A 14742-nucleotide genomic window follows, 5' to 3' on the forward strand; every position below is an offset into this window, starting at 1 on the left:
TGTTATCAATAATTGTCTAAGGTTGTGTTTGTTTTTTAAAAAAATCCTCTTCTAACCTCTTAGTGCTGCGCGGCGCAGCACACGCGCAGCACTTTTAAATTCGCAGCAGTTTGATTTTTAGAAGGCTTCGGGCTTAAAAACCTCTTCCCGTCCTCTTCCCCACGCAGCATTGGGCTTACCTCTTCTCAGCACTTCTAAACCTAATAACAAAAAAAAAGACACGGACAAAACCACAGCCGCAAGTCGTTCATTCTTTCTTGGCGTCGAACGTGTTGAAGACCGGAAGAATTTTGGTCGCCGTCGCTGCTGCTGCCGGTCGCCGTCGCTGCTGCTGCTGCTCGCCGCTCCTTGCTGCTGGTGGTCGCCGCTCCTTGCTGCTGGTGGTCGCCGATTTCACTGCCCATCCTCCATCTCCTTCGTCTTCAACATCACAGCACACAGGTTTGTTTTTTTTTTTTTTTTTTTTTTTTTGTCCAGAAGTGTGAAATAAAATTGCTTCAAGGAGTAAACCAACAGCATGTATAGACAATGGTGGATCCCCATAATTATGAGAAACTCTTCTACGAGGTTCGCCTCTTTGGGAAAGACTAATCTTCATCTTTGGAGTTACTGTTGCTATATCTATCCCTTCAAACACATGAAGAGCAGCTTCTATGTTTCCCTTTTGATATTCATATCTCCCTAACAACGCTCTTGCTTCCTATTTTACAATAACATTCAATTACCAATTCTAATAGACTTTCTTAACCAAAAGAAAGATTAAAACTTGTTCTATGGGTTCAATTCAAACCAGGAAATAAGAAAAAATGTAAAAAGTTTAGAGAAACAACCTCAAAATTTAAGGAACCATTTTCACGAAGAGATGATTCGGCTTCTTCAATATTACCCGTATCTGGCCTCCTATCGTTTTCACCAGTGGCTTGAGAAGAATAAGCACCAGAGGAACAATCCTCCACAGCTAATGATTCTGATGAAGCTGTGAAATATGATTGAAGAAAGAAGCTGTGAAATAAGCTTTGAAGCTGTGAAATAAGATGATAATCTCATGATTTGAATGGTTTCATAAGGGCATAATTGACCTTTTTTTTTACAGATCCACCATAGAGAGAATTTTTGTTTTGTTATAATTCTAGCAGTTAGAGATATTGCAAGCATAAATTGAGTTAAAATTCTGCTTTAGTGCTTTGTTATAATTCTAGGAGTTTGTGTTTTGTTCTTTAATTAGAGCCATGATTTATGTTTAGGTTCATGAATTTTTGTGTTGAATTGTTATGAATGTTGGGTAAAATCATAATCCTTGCTGAAATCATATACTTATATTGTGAAATCATAAACTCGTATATTAGTTTATATGCTGAAATCATTAGCTCAAATGGTTTTTTTAAACTTATTTGTTGAATTGTTATCACTTGTATTTCTTGAATGGAGATCAAGTTTATGCTTCTTTTCAAGTTTGTGCTTAAATTGTTGAATATGCTAAACGTATTTGTTGATTATGTTGAAATATGATTAATCTTTTTTGCTAAAGTATGTATTTTATATTTTTTTGTTATTAGCGATGGGAGATAAACATACATGGACCAATGAGCAAACAAAATGCTTATTGCTCACTTGTATTGAAGAAGTACAAACCGTGGGTAGAAAAGGTTTGAGTTTGCACAAACAATCATGGCACAAGTTAGGAACAACCATTAAGGAAAAATATGGCGTGGATTTGAGTCAACGACAATTAAAAAACGCCTATGATAACCTTAAAGCCAAATACACAGGATGGTTGTACTTAAAAAATAAAACTGGAAACCTTTACAATCCCCAAACAAATACTTTTAATTTAACAAATGAGGAGTGGGAGGACTTTAAAAAGGTATATATACACACACATATTTATATGTATTTTGTTTATATAGTTGCCAATTCTTATATTACTTTTGTTACATTGATTGCGTTTAGGGACATCCGAAAGCCGCTTCTTTGAAAACCGTCCCATTATTGTTTCCAGAGCTTTGTGCAGAACTCTTTGATGGAAACAGTGCATCTGGTAATCTCAGTTATGCCACATCCCAAACACCATCGGGACATGGATCATCTTCTTTCCATGTCGCACCACTACATCTTATGGACGCCCCTTCTATTAACATAGATGAGGATGATTTCTTTTCCAATCATACTAGTGAGCATTTTACTCAACCTTCACCTTCTGCTGCTTCACCTTCTGCTGCTTCACCTTCTGCTGCTTCACCTTCTGGTAACCCCAACAAAAGGGCCAAACCCTCAACTCCTAGACCTAGAGCTCCTAGTGCCTCACCTGATCCACCTTCTTCTGCCTCGCCTAAAGCTTCTATTACTGCTGATGATTTAGCATTGGAGATGCAAAAAGCTCTACGTCATTTGACTCAAGGGCCAACAATTCCCCAATGTTTAGAGAAGCTTGAGTTGCTCGAGTTAGACCCAATAGACCCTCTACGATTTGCTGCGTATCACATTTTTGGAGGGACCATGAGTATGAGAGAGATGTGGGTAAATTTGCCTAATGATCCACGAATATTAAGAGGATGGATCGAGATGACAGCTACAAGCTTGGGAGTTTTAAAGGATGGAAAGATCGTTCGTTGACTTTATATGTTTGAGTTGTTTAGGTTTTAATTGCATGTTTTGGAACTATATGGTTATGTTTTTTGGTTATTTCTACTTGAATGTTATTTTTAGTATTTGGTACTTGAGATTTATGTTATGTTATTTGGTACTTGAAATTCATGTTATGTTTTTTGGTACTTGAAATTTATGTTATGTTTTTTGGTACTTGAAATTTATGTTATGTTTTTTGGCGCTTGAAATTTATTTTATATTTTTTTGTACTTGAGATTTAAGTTATGTTTTTATCTTATGTTATGTTATGTTTTGTTGATTAATAGGTTTGTAATGGATCACGACAAAAAGATATTACTCATAATTCTTATGTACTTGTACGTCCGCTACTTTTGGAAGAGAGGTGTCAAACGAGTGCGGGACAACGATTCGGAAATGACAGGACATGAATTTACGTTAGAGTTACTTCACCGTAATCCTCTACAATGTCTTGAAGTGCTACGTATGTCCCGTGAATCATTTGTTCGGCTATGTGCTCATTTTAGAGTACACTACGCGTTAAAGGATAGCAAACATGTGTCGGTTGAGGAGAAGATGGCTATGTTTTTGATGATGATCGGTCATAACCAACGTTATGTGATTATCAAGCGGAGATTTCAACACTCAAAGCAAACAATTCATAAGTTTTTTCATGAAGTGTTGGACAAAATGTTGCTTTTCGCACATGACATTATAGTGCCAACTTCTTTTAATCCGAATCCAAATATTCCGGGACATAATAGGAGGCTACGACGGGTGTTCAAGGGAGCAGTTGGTGCACTTGATGGCACTTTGATACATGCTGTTGTCCCTGCAAACAAACGGGATTTATATAGAAGTAGGGGAAAAGGCGATTGTTACCAAAACGTATTGGCAATATGTGACTTCAACATGATGTTTACGTTTGTTGTGGCCGGTTGGGAAGGGATAGCACACGATTCTAGAATTTTATCAGAAGCATTAGCAAATCCACATGCACCATTCCCGCTCCCACCACCAGGTAAATTTATGGTTATTTAAATAGTTTTATCTTAGCTTGAAAAATAAATGACTTTTTTTTTTTTTTTTTTTTGCTTTTTTACAGATAAATATTATCTTTGTGATGCCGCCTATGCAAACATTCGAGGTTTTATGGCACCGTACCGTAATGTAAGGTATTGGCTTGGAGATTTCCGTCGAAGACATGCATTAACGAATAAAGAAAAATTTAACCATGCACATGCAAAACTTCGGAATGTCATTGAGCGGGCTTTTGGTGTCTTGAAAGCACGATTCCCTATATTGAAGAGGATGGCACCATTCTCGTTGGTTACACAACGAAACATAACCCTAGCATGTTTTGCGCTTCATAATTTTATAAGAAGAGAGGGACTACGTGATGAGTTTTTTGCACGATATGATGAACCAAATGTCTCGGTTCGGAATAACAATGCAGTCGTTGATAATGATGAAGATGAGATTCCAACACATGGTACTGCAGCGGACCGTGAATATATGACCCAGTTACGGGATGAAATTGCCGAGCAATTGATGCAAAATATGGAATGAAAATTATTAAAGTTTGGTTCTATGAATTTTATTTAAAAATGTTATTATAAGACTAATTTGGTTGTTTGAATTTTATTTCAATGTTTTAAAACTACTATTATTAAATTTTTGGTATTAAAAAACTATCTTCGGTTTATTAAATTAGTTTATTTTAAATTTTTTAATATATGCAGCAGTCTGCAGATGTTAAAAAAACAAACATGCTTCTCATTACAGTCTGCAGCACTTTGGTCCACCTCTTCTGCTGCAGAGGACCGCAGAGGTGGTCCGCAGACTTCAGACAGTTTCACTTCGGAAAAACAAACAGCACCTAAGTCATTGTTTTAATCTTTGGATTTATTGTCCGGCATATGATTTTAAATGGTCCTCTTTCTATTTTTATTGGACCCGGCCTGATATTCTCATATCTTTTTCACTGTTTTGGTTGTCTATGTACGTAACTATGTATATCTCAATTCTCAGGGACTTGAATATTCGTTATCAATAACTTTTTTTTTTCCTGAATTTTTTATTATTAAAAAGGTTTAGTGATTTCTTGTTAGTTAAATTTGATATTTGTAACATAAAAAAGTAACAGATTTAGTTAGAGTGTAATTTAAACTGTGATCAGATCTGTTATCTTTTCCATTACAATATTGCAACAGAAAAAGTAACATACTTAATCACGTTTTTAATTTAAATTGCGAATTTCTATTATCTTTCCTGTTGTTATGTTATTAAATTAAACTTTAAATGGTTTTTATAATTATAATAATCAAATTTTCTTCAAACTTGTTAATAACCGGAACTCTCACGGACGTTTTATTAAAAATAAAAGAAAAAAAAATATAAACATAAAATTTGGGGTATAGACCCCACAAAGTAAAAGTACAAACGACTCCCATTTAAACGAGTAAAAAAAACATCAACCACTTAAAGAAAGTAGTGGAAAAAACGTAAAAAAAGCTGACTCGGGTGTGTGAAATGTAAATTATGAAAAGACTTGATTTGACTCGTATGGGTCTTTCTTTCTCTATCGATGTCTCCCATTCCACTCATTACAGCTACTGAGTTCACCAGAATCCATTCCCGGGTTGACTCATTCTCATCACTCGATAATAGTACTGCCAGGTTGCCAAGCGGAGGTGGCAATCAATGGCCTCGTATGCCACCCCAACATCAAGCACCCGTCGTTTTCTTCCACCCTGTACCCATCGCCGCCGGCGAACAAAGCCAACAACATGCTCGCTTGTTTAAAAGCATTGGACCCCAGGTGAACTGGGTCGAACCCGGCTGAGTTTAACCGGTTCCGCCATTGACTCAGTGTCTCATGGCGTTCAACTCGGTCTGTACCTTCGCACGCCACCACGTTACATATCTGCCGCCCTAAGTACACCTCCGACATCACTAAATCTTGACTGAGAGGTTGAGTCAACGCCGAGCTTTCCAACGAGTCGAACATGGTGGAATAGTAATGTAAAGCTTCGTTGAACCTGTCTAAAAAAACGGCGCCGTTATGGTTAGATTCTTGTTCCACGAGAGTCACTATTTTCGGTTTCATTGCTTTGATTGAATTCAACACCGTCTCGACGGCGCCGGGACGAGCTAAGAGGCGGTGGAGCTCGAAAACGGAGTTCACCGCCACCACTTCGACCTCCGACGGTCGGATATCAAGCATCGATGCGTCGATATCAGCTAATGAATTTGCAACAAACCCGCGGAATTCAAATTCGACTCCGATTGTGTCTGCTAATTGGGCTAATTTCCATCCTACTTGCTGTAACGCATCGGTGTTATCCGGTTGCGGTGGCCCAATTCCTGTTAGACGGAAAGCCGGTGGACCGCCGGCGCGTAATGCCAGAGCTTGCATAAGCGCCGGCCATTGCATCCCTTGGTTCAAGCTGAAATCAATAACGTGTACGCGGGTTGCTCCGGCGAATGCTTCGAGGATGGCTTGATTGGCGGTGAAGTGTGCGAATTTGAGGTAAGGACAGCTTTCATAGAAATGCATCTGTAAAATTTCCCAACATGAAGTTTCAAGCCCATCTTGAGGATATATCTTGTAGATTCTCTGAGCAAGTGCACCGGCGAAATAGGTGGCGACTTTCCCCATGGCGCCAGCCTGTGACGCCGCCAGGAGACCCACGTGTTTGACAAGAGCGTCGGCTAGTTTCAGGTTGTCCTGCTGCACCGCCTCCGCGCAGGCCATCAACGTGTGAACTAATCGTATCCCAACCTCCTGAGAATCGACGAGAACCACCGGTTTCGGCGATTCCGGCGGTACGTCAACAGCTTCAGATCCAGGAGCTGCCGCTTTCATTCGTTTAATTCCGTTTCTAGACACCGGAGACTCCTCTGCGGTTGTCCCGTAAATAGCACCACCTGCAATCGCACGCAAATCATATGGATCATCGTCGTACATCTTACCACCGGTTTGTTGGGTATCAATTTGTTTGTTGTTGGAGAAATCAATCATGGTGGTGGAGGAGGATTCGCCGGGGAGAACGATACCGAAGTTGGTGGAAGACGAATTATCAGAACTGTTGGTGTTGAGCTCGGAGAGCATGCTCTGAACCCAACCAGATAGATCAGAAGGGTTGTAATGAACAGTATCAGACAGTTGCAAAATCCCATCTTCACCCATCACCATTTCAAGCTGCTCAAGCTTCTTGGCTACATCCGCCATATCCGTTGACCTCACCTTGTAACCCAACACTTCCAGAAGCTCATCCATTCCGCCGGAATCCGGCAACGACTGATGCAAATCTTTGGCCTTTCCAATTCCAACCGCCATTGAAGACGACGACGATGGCTTTGCTTCCTTCTTACGCTCACGCTCACGATCCCTCTTCATGGCTGATTAAATTCGTAGACTGATGAAAAGATCTGTATATCAATTGGTTAAAGAAACTTGGATGAAATCGAATGGAGGATTGGGGTTTGTGTAAAAGTAGTATAGGAGTAGTAATAGTTGAATCTTCTTTTTAGTTTGGAAAGCAAGAGGCAAGTGCTCGTGAAGGGTGGGGGCTCGAGCTTCAAGAGAGGAACACAAGATGAACTGGAGAAGGAGATAAGGCCAGACCAAGACCCCCTAATAATTATATTTCCTTTTTTATTCCGTTTCTTTCCTTTTCCAAAAACTAAAACAAATAATATAATACTATAAAAAAAACTAAATAAATACTTTATTTAATGTAACAAATTGTTTTCTTGTGTTACATGATACCAAGAGAAGATACAAAAGGTTCCTTTATGATATGCTTGTCATTTGTATCAATGCAATTTTACAAAGCATCCTCACTATATATAATTACAACCTTCAAAACACCAATAATGATGTTATAATAATCCCACTCCTTCAAACTATAGATATTTAAGTAGAGTAAATCATTCATTATGTGAATATGACCTAAAAATAAACAAATATCAATTAATAGACATCCAATAATACTATTTTATCCCTAAACTGTATACATCGATGATATCAGTTTCAAACAGAAATGACCAACAGTTTAGGTTACGACGATACGACATAGTCCTGAATGAGACTGCTTAGTGTATCGTCGCATCCCTCGTAAATTGTGGAAGCTGAGCGGGCGGCCGAACGACCTATTTTTTTTTTTTATTGTGAAGGATGAATAATTAGAAAGTAAAGGGGTATTTTGTGGAATGAAGAAAGTGGAGGGGGTAGAATGAAAATTGGAAGATGTAAGCAAAGAGAAGGATTGGGTGGCGGGACAAGAGGTTTTAAGTGGCATAAAAAAGAGGCGTGGCTGCACCGCAATACATGAGGGGGGTTATGGAGACTGTGTCTGATGATGCGATGCAGTGCAGTGCACCTCCCCTACATGCACTTTCGAGCCCATAATAACCGTACACCATTTTTAAAAACAAATTGACGTGGTGGGGCCCTCTCCTTTACACTTGAGATATGTTTTTCATATTTCTTTTTTTTCTCCTCCACTCGCCGGTTTTTATTAGTTACTACACGTGCATTTAATACATTCCCTATTCTTGATATTTATTCACCTGATATTTATTATTAAAATTATTATTATTATTATATAGTATAATAAAATAAATGTTTATGGGTGTGTGGTTTCTGGGATTGCGCTGAAATCAATCGAAAGTAAGTGTAATATGCCATAAATGTAGGTAGTGAATGTAATTAAAAATCTATTTTTTATGTATAAAACCTTGTTTAATTTGTAAATTTGTTAATAGACTAGAAATACGTTTATGTTAAATTAAACCCCTTTTCATTTTTTTTTGATATCCCTCGCATGAATGACCAAAAAAAAAAAAAAACGATCTGATATTGAACATCATTATCAAAATATGAAATAATGATTTATTGAGCTACTAAAAATCTTAGGATCCAGGTCTCATCAAATGACTCCAAATAAAATTATGTTGATACAAGAGTCACATGGTACCTTGTTATTAGGGTTATTAAGGTTCTTATCGAGATCATAAGTGTAAAAGAGACCTACAAATCTAGCACCAACTACCAGAACCACATGATGAAGAAACCAACAAATCTAGCATCAACTACCACATATGCATGATGAATATAGGCAAATATTGTGTTGTATTCACTTGCATTTGCTACAAACAATTTCTGGATAGACATATTATTGAGATCATTATTTAACGGATCGATGTCATAAGTTATTTTCAACCAAATGGATTATTTAATCCTTACACCTAAGATACTTGTGGCTCTTAACATGAGGACCATTGTGTTTAGATGTACAATGTAACAATATAGATAATATATCCCTTTAGGACATCAGAAAGATAAGGTAAGTGTACTCCGGTAATAACCATAAACGGTCAGAGTCAATTTGTTCTTATGTTTCAAAATACTCTATAACACTTCTACCAAGAATTTGGCACGACCTCTAGGCAAACCGGATAAATCTATATTGACACGACGATAAATCAGGTGTGTTGCTAAACTCAAATCAAACATTGTCTCGATAAATGACATGACTATAATGTCCAGGGAGACAATTTATTTCCCTATCATTATTTTTATCGATAAAGTCTCATGTGAGTTTTATGTTATTCAGTTCTCTTATCGAGTGGTAAACAACATGTGGCTAAGATACATGACATTCAAAATATAATACATAAGACAAAATATCTTGTGAGTTACATTTGTTTTAGACATAAAATCTTTTCAAAATATCACACATTTGTACTTTTGAAAATATAAAAATCATAAACATTCATTAGGAAATATTTTTACAAATCCTTTACAACAAACAATAGGTTTTTCAAGACATATAATAACCTTACTTGGAAACATAAGCTTATGAAACATAATATAATTTTACTGAAAAATAGGATTACAAATTACAATATAATATTACTTCAAAATGTATGTAATCCTTAATATTATATATACAATGCATTACCACCTTCCAATACAAGCTTTCGTGCATTCTCGATTCATTTCGAGCTACCATGTAACGACCCAGATTTTCTAACATCTAATCTATGGGAATTATCAGAGTTTATCTACAATGCAGAATTCTACTGAAAATTAAAGCACTTTAAATATCAGGTTTAATCATGGGTTTACAATAAAATCTACTACGTAAAAGAACAATGATATACACAAATATCAACCTACTATATATTTCTTGTCCTTGCGCACTTGCCTTCTCCTCTTGTACCATGGCTGTTACCTGAACTTGCAAAACATAAAATCTCTACTACATCAGACAAACATGTGTGGTGAGTTATTCTTTCTACTTTTCTTATATTTCTTCTTCTGTTCTTTCTCATACTCTGTAATCTAATCTCTTTCCCTTAATAACATACACTGCTATTCTTCTCATTTGTTTATCTCTTCTATCCTTTTCTCATCTTTACATGCTCTATCATTTGTCCTCTTCTCTCATGCTCTACTTTATTCTCAATCCCATCATTCTTTTCACTTTCTCTACTCTACTCTTTTCTTTTTCATATCTTACTCTTTCTTAGCCTCTTATGAGGCTCATATCGTAACACCCGTTCCTCAGGTACATTTCTTTATGGTTTTAAAAGTTTATATTTTTTTTAGAATTAGGGTTCTACACGGGGCGTAGATTGTAAATTACACAGGGCGTAATTCATTGAACTCATGCAGATGTAATTTATTAAACTGATTTGTAGAACATGCGCACACACATAATTTCCATTTTGATGTCTACATGCATATAGGGCTTGAGTAGTTTCGTATCTTTTGACTTGAGGAATCCATGACATTGGGAGAGTCATTGGAGGAAGAGGTGGAATATTTGAAGAAGCATGGTGTCCAGTTCCACCATTTCCTAAAGAAGGGAAAACAATTTCACCTTGACTTGAAATTGGAAAACCATCTTCAGAAAATTAAGGAAAAACATGTACATAAGAATGTGGAAGACCATTTCAATCTTCCTAAGACATCTAAAAATGGGAGAAAAGAAAATTCAAGTTAGTTAATTTTAATCCTTATTATTAATCCATAAACTTAAATTAAGTCTATGATCCATATTTTTTATTAAAACTTTAAAGAAGGATGTTGTAATCAAATTTGAATCTATTTTAGATAGGTAAGGTTTTTACCAATTCCAATCTTATGAAACTCCTAGATCTTTTGACATTCATTAAATCTTATCAATGGAATGTTTAATCTCGTATTATGCTCTCACTTTTGTGACTGAGATGCCGAGGATCACAAACGAGATGTGAATAATCATGCAAATCCGCTTGAGAACCTCAATGTCATTTATCATCTCATATTTATGTGTTAGTTAACCACAAATTCTCCATCAACAATGATAATTTCAATATGCCCATCATTTCTCTTTAAAGTCTCTATTAGTATGTCGGTTAACTACACATGCTCCACTAACGACATATTAAAGCATGATGTGCGTTTTCATGGATTAGCATACTTTTCACATTTTCTCTAAAGTAACTAGAGTGAGATTTTTAAAAAGAATGTTCTAGACTTTTATATGATTATACTTTTAACGAGCTTGTGTCCTATCAAATTCGTTCGTCTAACGACACTCCACCATACAAGGGAGCGGTGGGTAAGAGTGGCTACCCAATGACAGTCATTTTATAGGTCGCTTCCTTAAACTCCCCTTATAGTATGGCTTCATGAATGATGTCTACTATTGATTTGACTGACTTTGTCTTATACATATAATATATTAATCTTTTAATTATATATAGTATAAGGTGTATTTTAAAACTTTTCTAAAATACTAGGTTTAAATTGGATTTTCGAAATTAATATAAAAGTTAATTTAATTCAAAAATAAACCAATTTTGATTTAATCTTTATCTTTTAGTTAAACAATTAGTTAAATTAATTAAATCATTGTGGATTAAATAATTATCTACAATTAACCAATAAATAAAATAATTCAAAATTAATCCTAATCCAAAGCCCCCTAATTTTTGAAAATAAGGTTTGGGTTTATCATGTTTTAATTATTCTATTTTAAGGCTTTTAAAATAACAATTAAGGAAACAGGATAAACCCTGAAAATGCTCCCTAATTTTCGAAAAAGGCTAAGAAGGCTAGGGTTTCAAGAAGACTAGCAAATTTCGAAAACCGAAGGGTTGAGGCTAGGGTTTCAAGAACCCTAGCAATTTTCGAAAAAATCTCTCCTTAGGGTTTAATTTCTATAAATCTTAATTTTGATCTATTAAACATTGTGCAAGATCAATTGAAAGCAATGGCTCTGATACCAATGAAGGTTTTTATAAGTTACAAAAATCTTATTTTGGCATAAAAACTTAAACTCTAAGTTCACATGCAACCTAAATGATCAATGTTCTCACTATGATTTGCAACAAAAAATTGAATATCAAGAACCCTTTGGATTTTTAAAAATGATTTAGTTACTTTATGTCATTATACTTATTAATGAGATTATGTCCTACCAAATTCTTTCGGGTAATGACCCTCCACCATACTAAAGAGCGGTGTGTACGAGTGGATACCTAATGGCGGTCATTTTATAGGTCGCTTCTTTAAACTCCCCTTATAATATGGCTTCATAAATTAGGCGTATTAGCGATTTGACTGACTTGTCTTATACATATAATATATTAATCTTTTAATTATATATATATATATATATATATATATATATATATATATATATATATATAGTATAAGGTGTATTTTAAAAGCTTTCAAAAATACTAGGTTTAAATTTAAATTTTTGGAATTAATATAAAAGTTAATTTAATTTAAAAATAAACCAATTTTGATTAAATCTTTATCTTTTAATCAAACAATTAATTAAATTAATTAAATCATTATGAATTAAATAATTATTTACAATTAACTAATTAATAACATAATTCAAATTTAATCCAAATCCTAAGCCTTCTAATTTTTCGAAAATAGGCTAGGGTTTATCAAGTTTTAATTGTTTATTTTTTAAGGCTTTTAAAATAACAAATAAGGAAACAAGGTAAACCCTAAAAGGGGCTCCTCAATTTTCAAAAAATAAGCAAAGGAGGCTAGGGTTTCTAAAACTCTTGCAAATATCAAAAATATGAGGATGGAGGCTAGGGTTTCAAGAACCCTAGGGATTTTCGAAAATTGCCTCCTTAGGGTTTAATTTCTATAAACCCTAATTTTGATCTATTCAGCTTTGTGCAAGATTAATGAGAACAATTGTTTTGATACCACTGATGGCTTTTTTATGTTACAAAATTTTATTTTGGCGGAAAAACATAAACCATAAGTTCACATGCACCACAAAGGATCTATGTTCTCACTATGATTTGCAAACAACTATTGAATGTCAAGAACCCTAAAATACATTGTTATTTTCGAAATTAGCAAAAAGGTTATTAGAAAAACATACCTTTAGTTTATTATAGCAAATAAACTTATATTCCTTCTTTGTTGGTCTTCAGAAAGCAAGAATCAGAAGTCTCGTGCCTCTAATGGCTCACATCCAAACCCTAACAAGTTGGAGGATTAAGAAGGGAGAGGAGGAAGGAAAGTTTTGGTTTTTCTCTTTGGAATGTATTGAATTCTGAAAATCATAACCCAAGGGGGGTTATATAGGTGATAGGGAGGCTAAGGATAAGGTGAGTCACTTTTAGATAAACCTAATCCTTTTGTTTTCCTCATAAGGCATCCAAGTTTCCTTAGAACCCAAGAAAAGCTCTAGAAACCCTCTAGAACTCCTGTAGAACCGTCCCTCCTATGGGAGGTTTTAGAATTGATCAATGATCAAATTTTGAACATTGTCACCTTTAGTCCTTCCACTTTTAATTAATCCAATTAATCCCAAAATTAACTCCAATTAATTTCTTATTAATTTTTTAATTAACCAATACTATGTCTAATTAATATATTATTCTCATAATATATTAATAAATCATGTATTTTGATTTCTAATTAATTTATTAATCATATAATAAATTAATAAATCAGTCTCTCTCTCCAAAAAAGCATTCCATTCAATTACTAGGTATGAGGGAAACCCAAAATGACTTTGCTAATAATTAAAGATTATACTAATTTAGTTATTAGTTTAGACAGCTAATCCAACACTTATGCCATATGCAAGGCGTAACCTTAGTTACACTAATGCCCCTTCCTGGTGCAATTATTGTAGTTCTTCTCTCGACAAGCTCCATAATGATGAAAGTTGCATTTGTTGCATTTTGGGAGAGTTCCAGCATATTGTTTGGCGGGTGTTGGAGTGGCAGGAACAATAGCGTGAACCACCACAGTTTGTTGTTTCTTTGTGGGCTATTGTGTCGGATGGCCCTTCCTCTTGTTCCAAAACTTCCTCTTATTGTCACTCCAATTTGCTTGCTCGGGAACGGCTGTCATAAAACCCTGGCGGACTCCATGATCCATAAGTGTTTTTGCCAAGCGTTTGGCACTGTCAAAAGTGGATGGGTTTGCAGATATCACATTTCCTTGAATCTGGGGGGATAGTCCCCAGATGTACCGCTCCACCTTTTTACTTTTTGGTGTGACCATCCCAGGACATAGTACTGCTAGATCACTAAATCTGGCAGTGTAGGTTGTGATGCCGGGGTCCTTCATTGTAAGGTTCCAGAGCTCTTGTTCTAGCTTTTGCACCTCACCCCTCGGGCAGTATTCCGCTAGCATCAAAATCTTCAAGTCCTCCCATCTCATGAAGTTGGCCACTGGGAGAGTCAGCGATTTGACATAACCGTTCCACCGGGATAGGGCTTTATCCATGAATATGCAGGCTGCGAATTTGACCTTGCTAGCTTCTGGGCATGCGCAGATTTCGAGCATAAACTATGTTTTCTCGAACCACCTTGTTAAAGCAATGACACCTCCATTGCCATTGAAAGACTTTGGTTTGCCATTTGTGAAGTCTTTGTAGTAACATTGCCTTGGGTGTCCCTGGCTATCTCCCTGGTTAGTATTATTGGTACCGCTTCCCGTTCCACCGGCACCATTGGTGCTGATTTGCGCCGTGGCGGCTGCCACAATGGCTGTTACAGCAGCTTGGAAAATGGCAATGTCCATCTGTAGAGGTGGTGGCGGTTACATCGTAATGACCTGTATGTTATCCATCGACACCATAATCA

General features: G+C 36.0%; 3 protein-coding genes across 3 annotated transcripts; 1 reads left to right on the forward strand and 2 right to left on the reverse strand.

Annotated features, from left to right (window-relative positions):
* Positions 1-232: 232 nt before the first annotated feature.
* Positions 233-1102, reverse strand: LOC128132405 (protein NPGR2-like). Its single transcript, XM_052768960.1, has 3 exons — positions 1092-1102; positions 831-1002; positions 233-700 (listed from the first exon to the last, which is right to left on the reverse strand). The coding sequence occupies exons 1-3, from the start codon at positions 1100-1102 to the stop codon at positions 248-250; spliced, it is 636 nt and encodes a 211-aa protein (XP_052624920.1). The 3' UTR covers positions 233-247.
* A 1919-nt stretch (positions 1103-3021) lies between these two features.
* LOC128132406 (uncharacterized) lies at positions 3022-4173 on the forward strand. Its single transcript, XM_052768961.1, has 2 exons — positions 3022-3625; positions 3710-4173. The coding sequence occupies exons 1-2, from the start codon at positions 3022-3024 to the stop codon at positions 4171-4173; spliced, it is 1068 nt and encodes a 355-aa protein (XP_052624921.1).
* A 771-nt stretch (positions 4174-4944) lies between these two features.
* LOC111883408 (DELLA protein GAI) lies at positions 4945-7355 on the reverse strand. The gene has a single exon (XM_023879739.3). It carries the CDS (start codon positions 7004-7006, stop codon positions 5261-5263), a length of 1746 nt encoding a protein of 581 aa, XP_023735507.1. The 5' UTR covers positions 7007-7355; the 3' UTR covers positions 4945-5260.
* Positions 7356-14742: the final 7387 nt, after the last annotated feature.

Source organism: Lactuca sativa, chromosome 2, assembly GCF_002870075.4.
Source record: "Lactuca sativa cultivar Salinas chromosome 2, Lsat_Salinas_v11, whole genome shotgun sequence".
NCBI classification, from domain to species: Eukaryota; Viridiplantae; Streptophyta; class Magnoliopsida; order Asterales; family Asteraceae; genus Lactuca; species Lactuca sativa.

Coding starts and splice junctions, on each gene's coding strand:
- LOC128132405 (XM_052768960.1), bottom strand. Junction 701..830: donor ATGGTTCCTTAAATTTTGAG/GTTGTTTCTCTA, acceptor ATTGTAAAATAG/GAAGCAAGAGCGTTGTTAGG.
- LOC128132406 (XM_052768961.1), top strand. CDS start 3,022: ATGACAGGACATGAATTTACGTTAGAGTTACTTCACCGTAATCCTCTA. Junction 3,626..3,709: donor ATTCCCGCTCCCACCACCAG/GTAAATTTATGG, acceptor GCTTTTTTACAG/ATAAATATTATCTTTGTGAT.
- LOC111883408 (XM_023879739.3), bottom strand. CDS start 7,006: ATGAAGAGGGATCGTGAGCGTGAGCGTAAGAAGGAAGCAAAGCCATCG.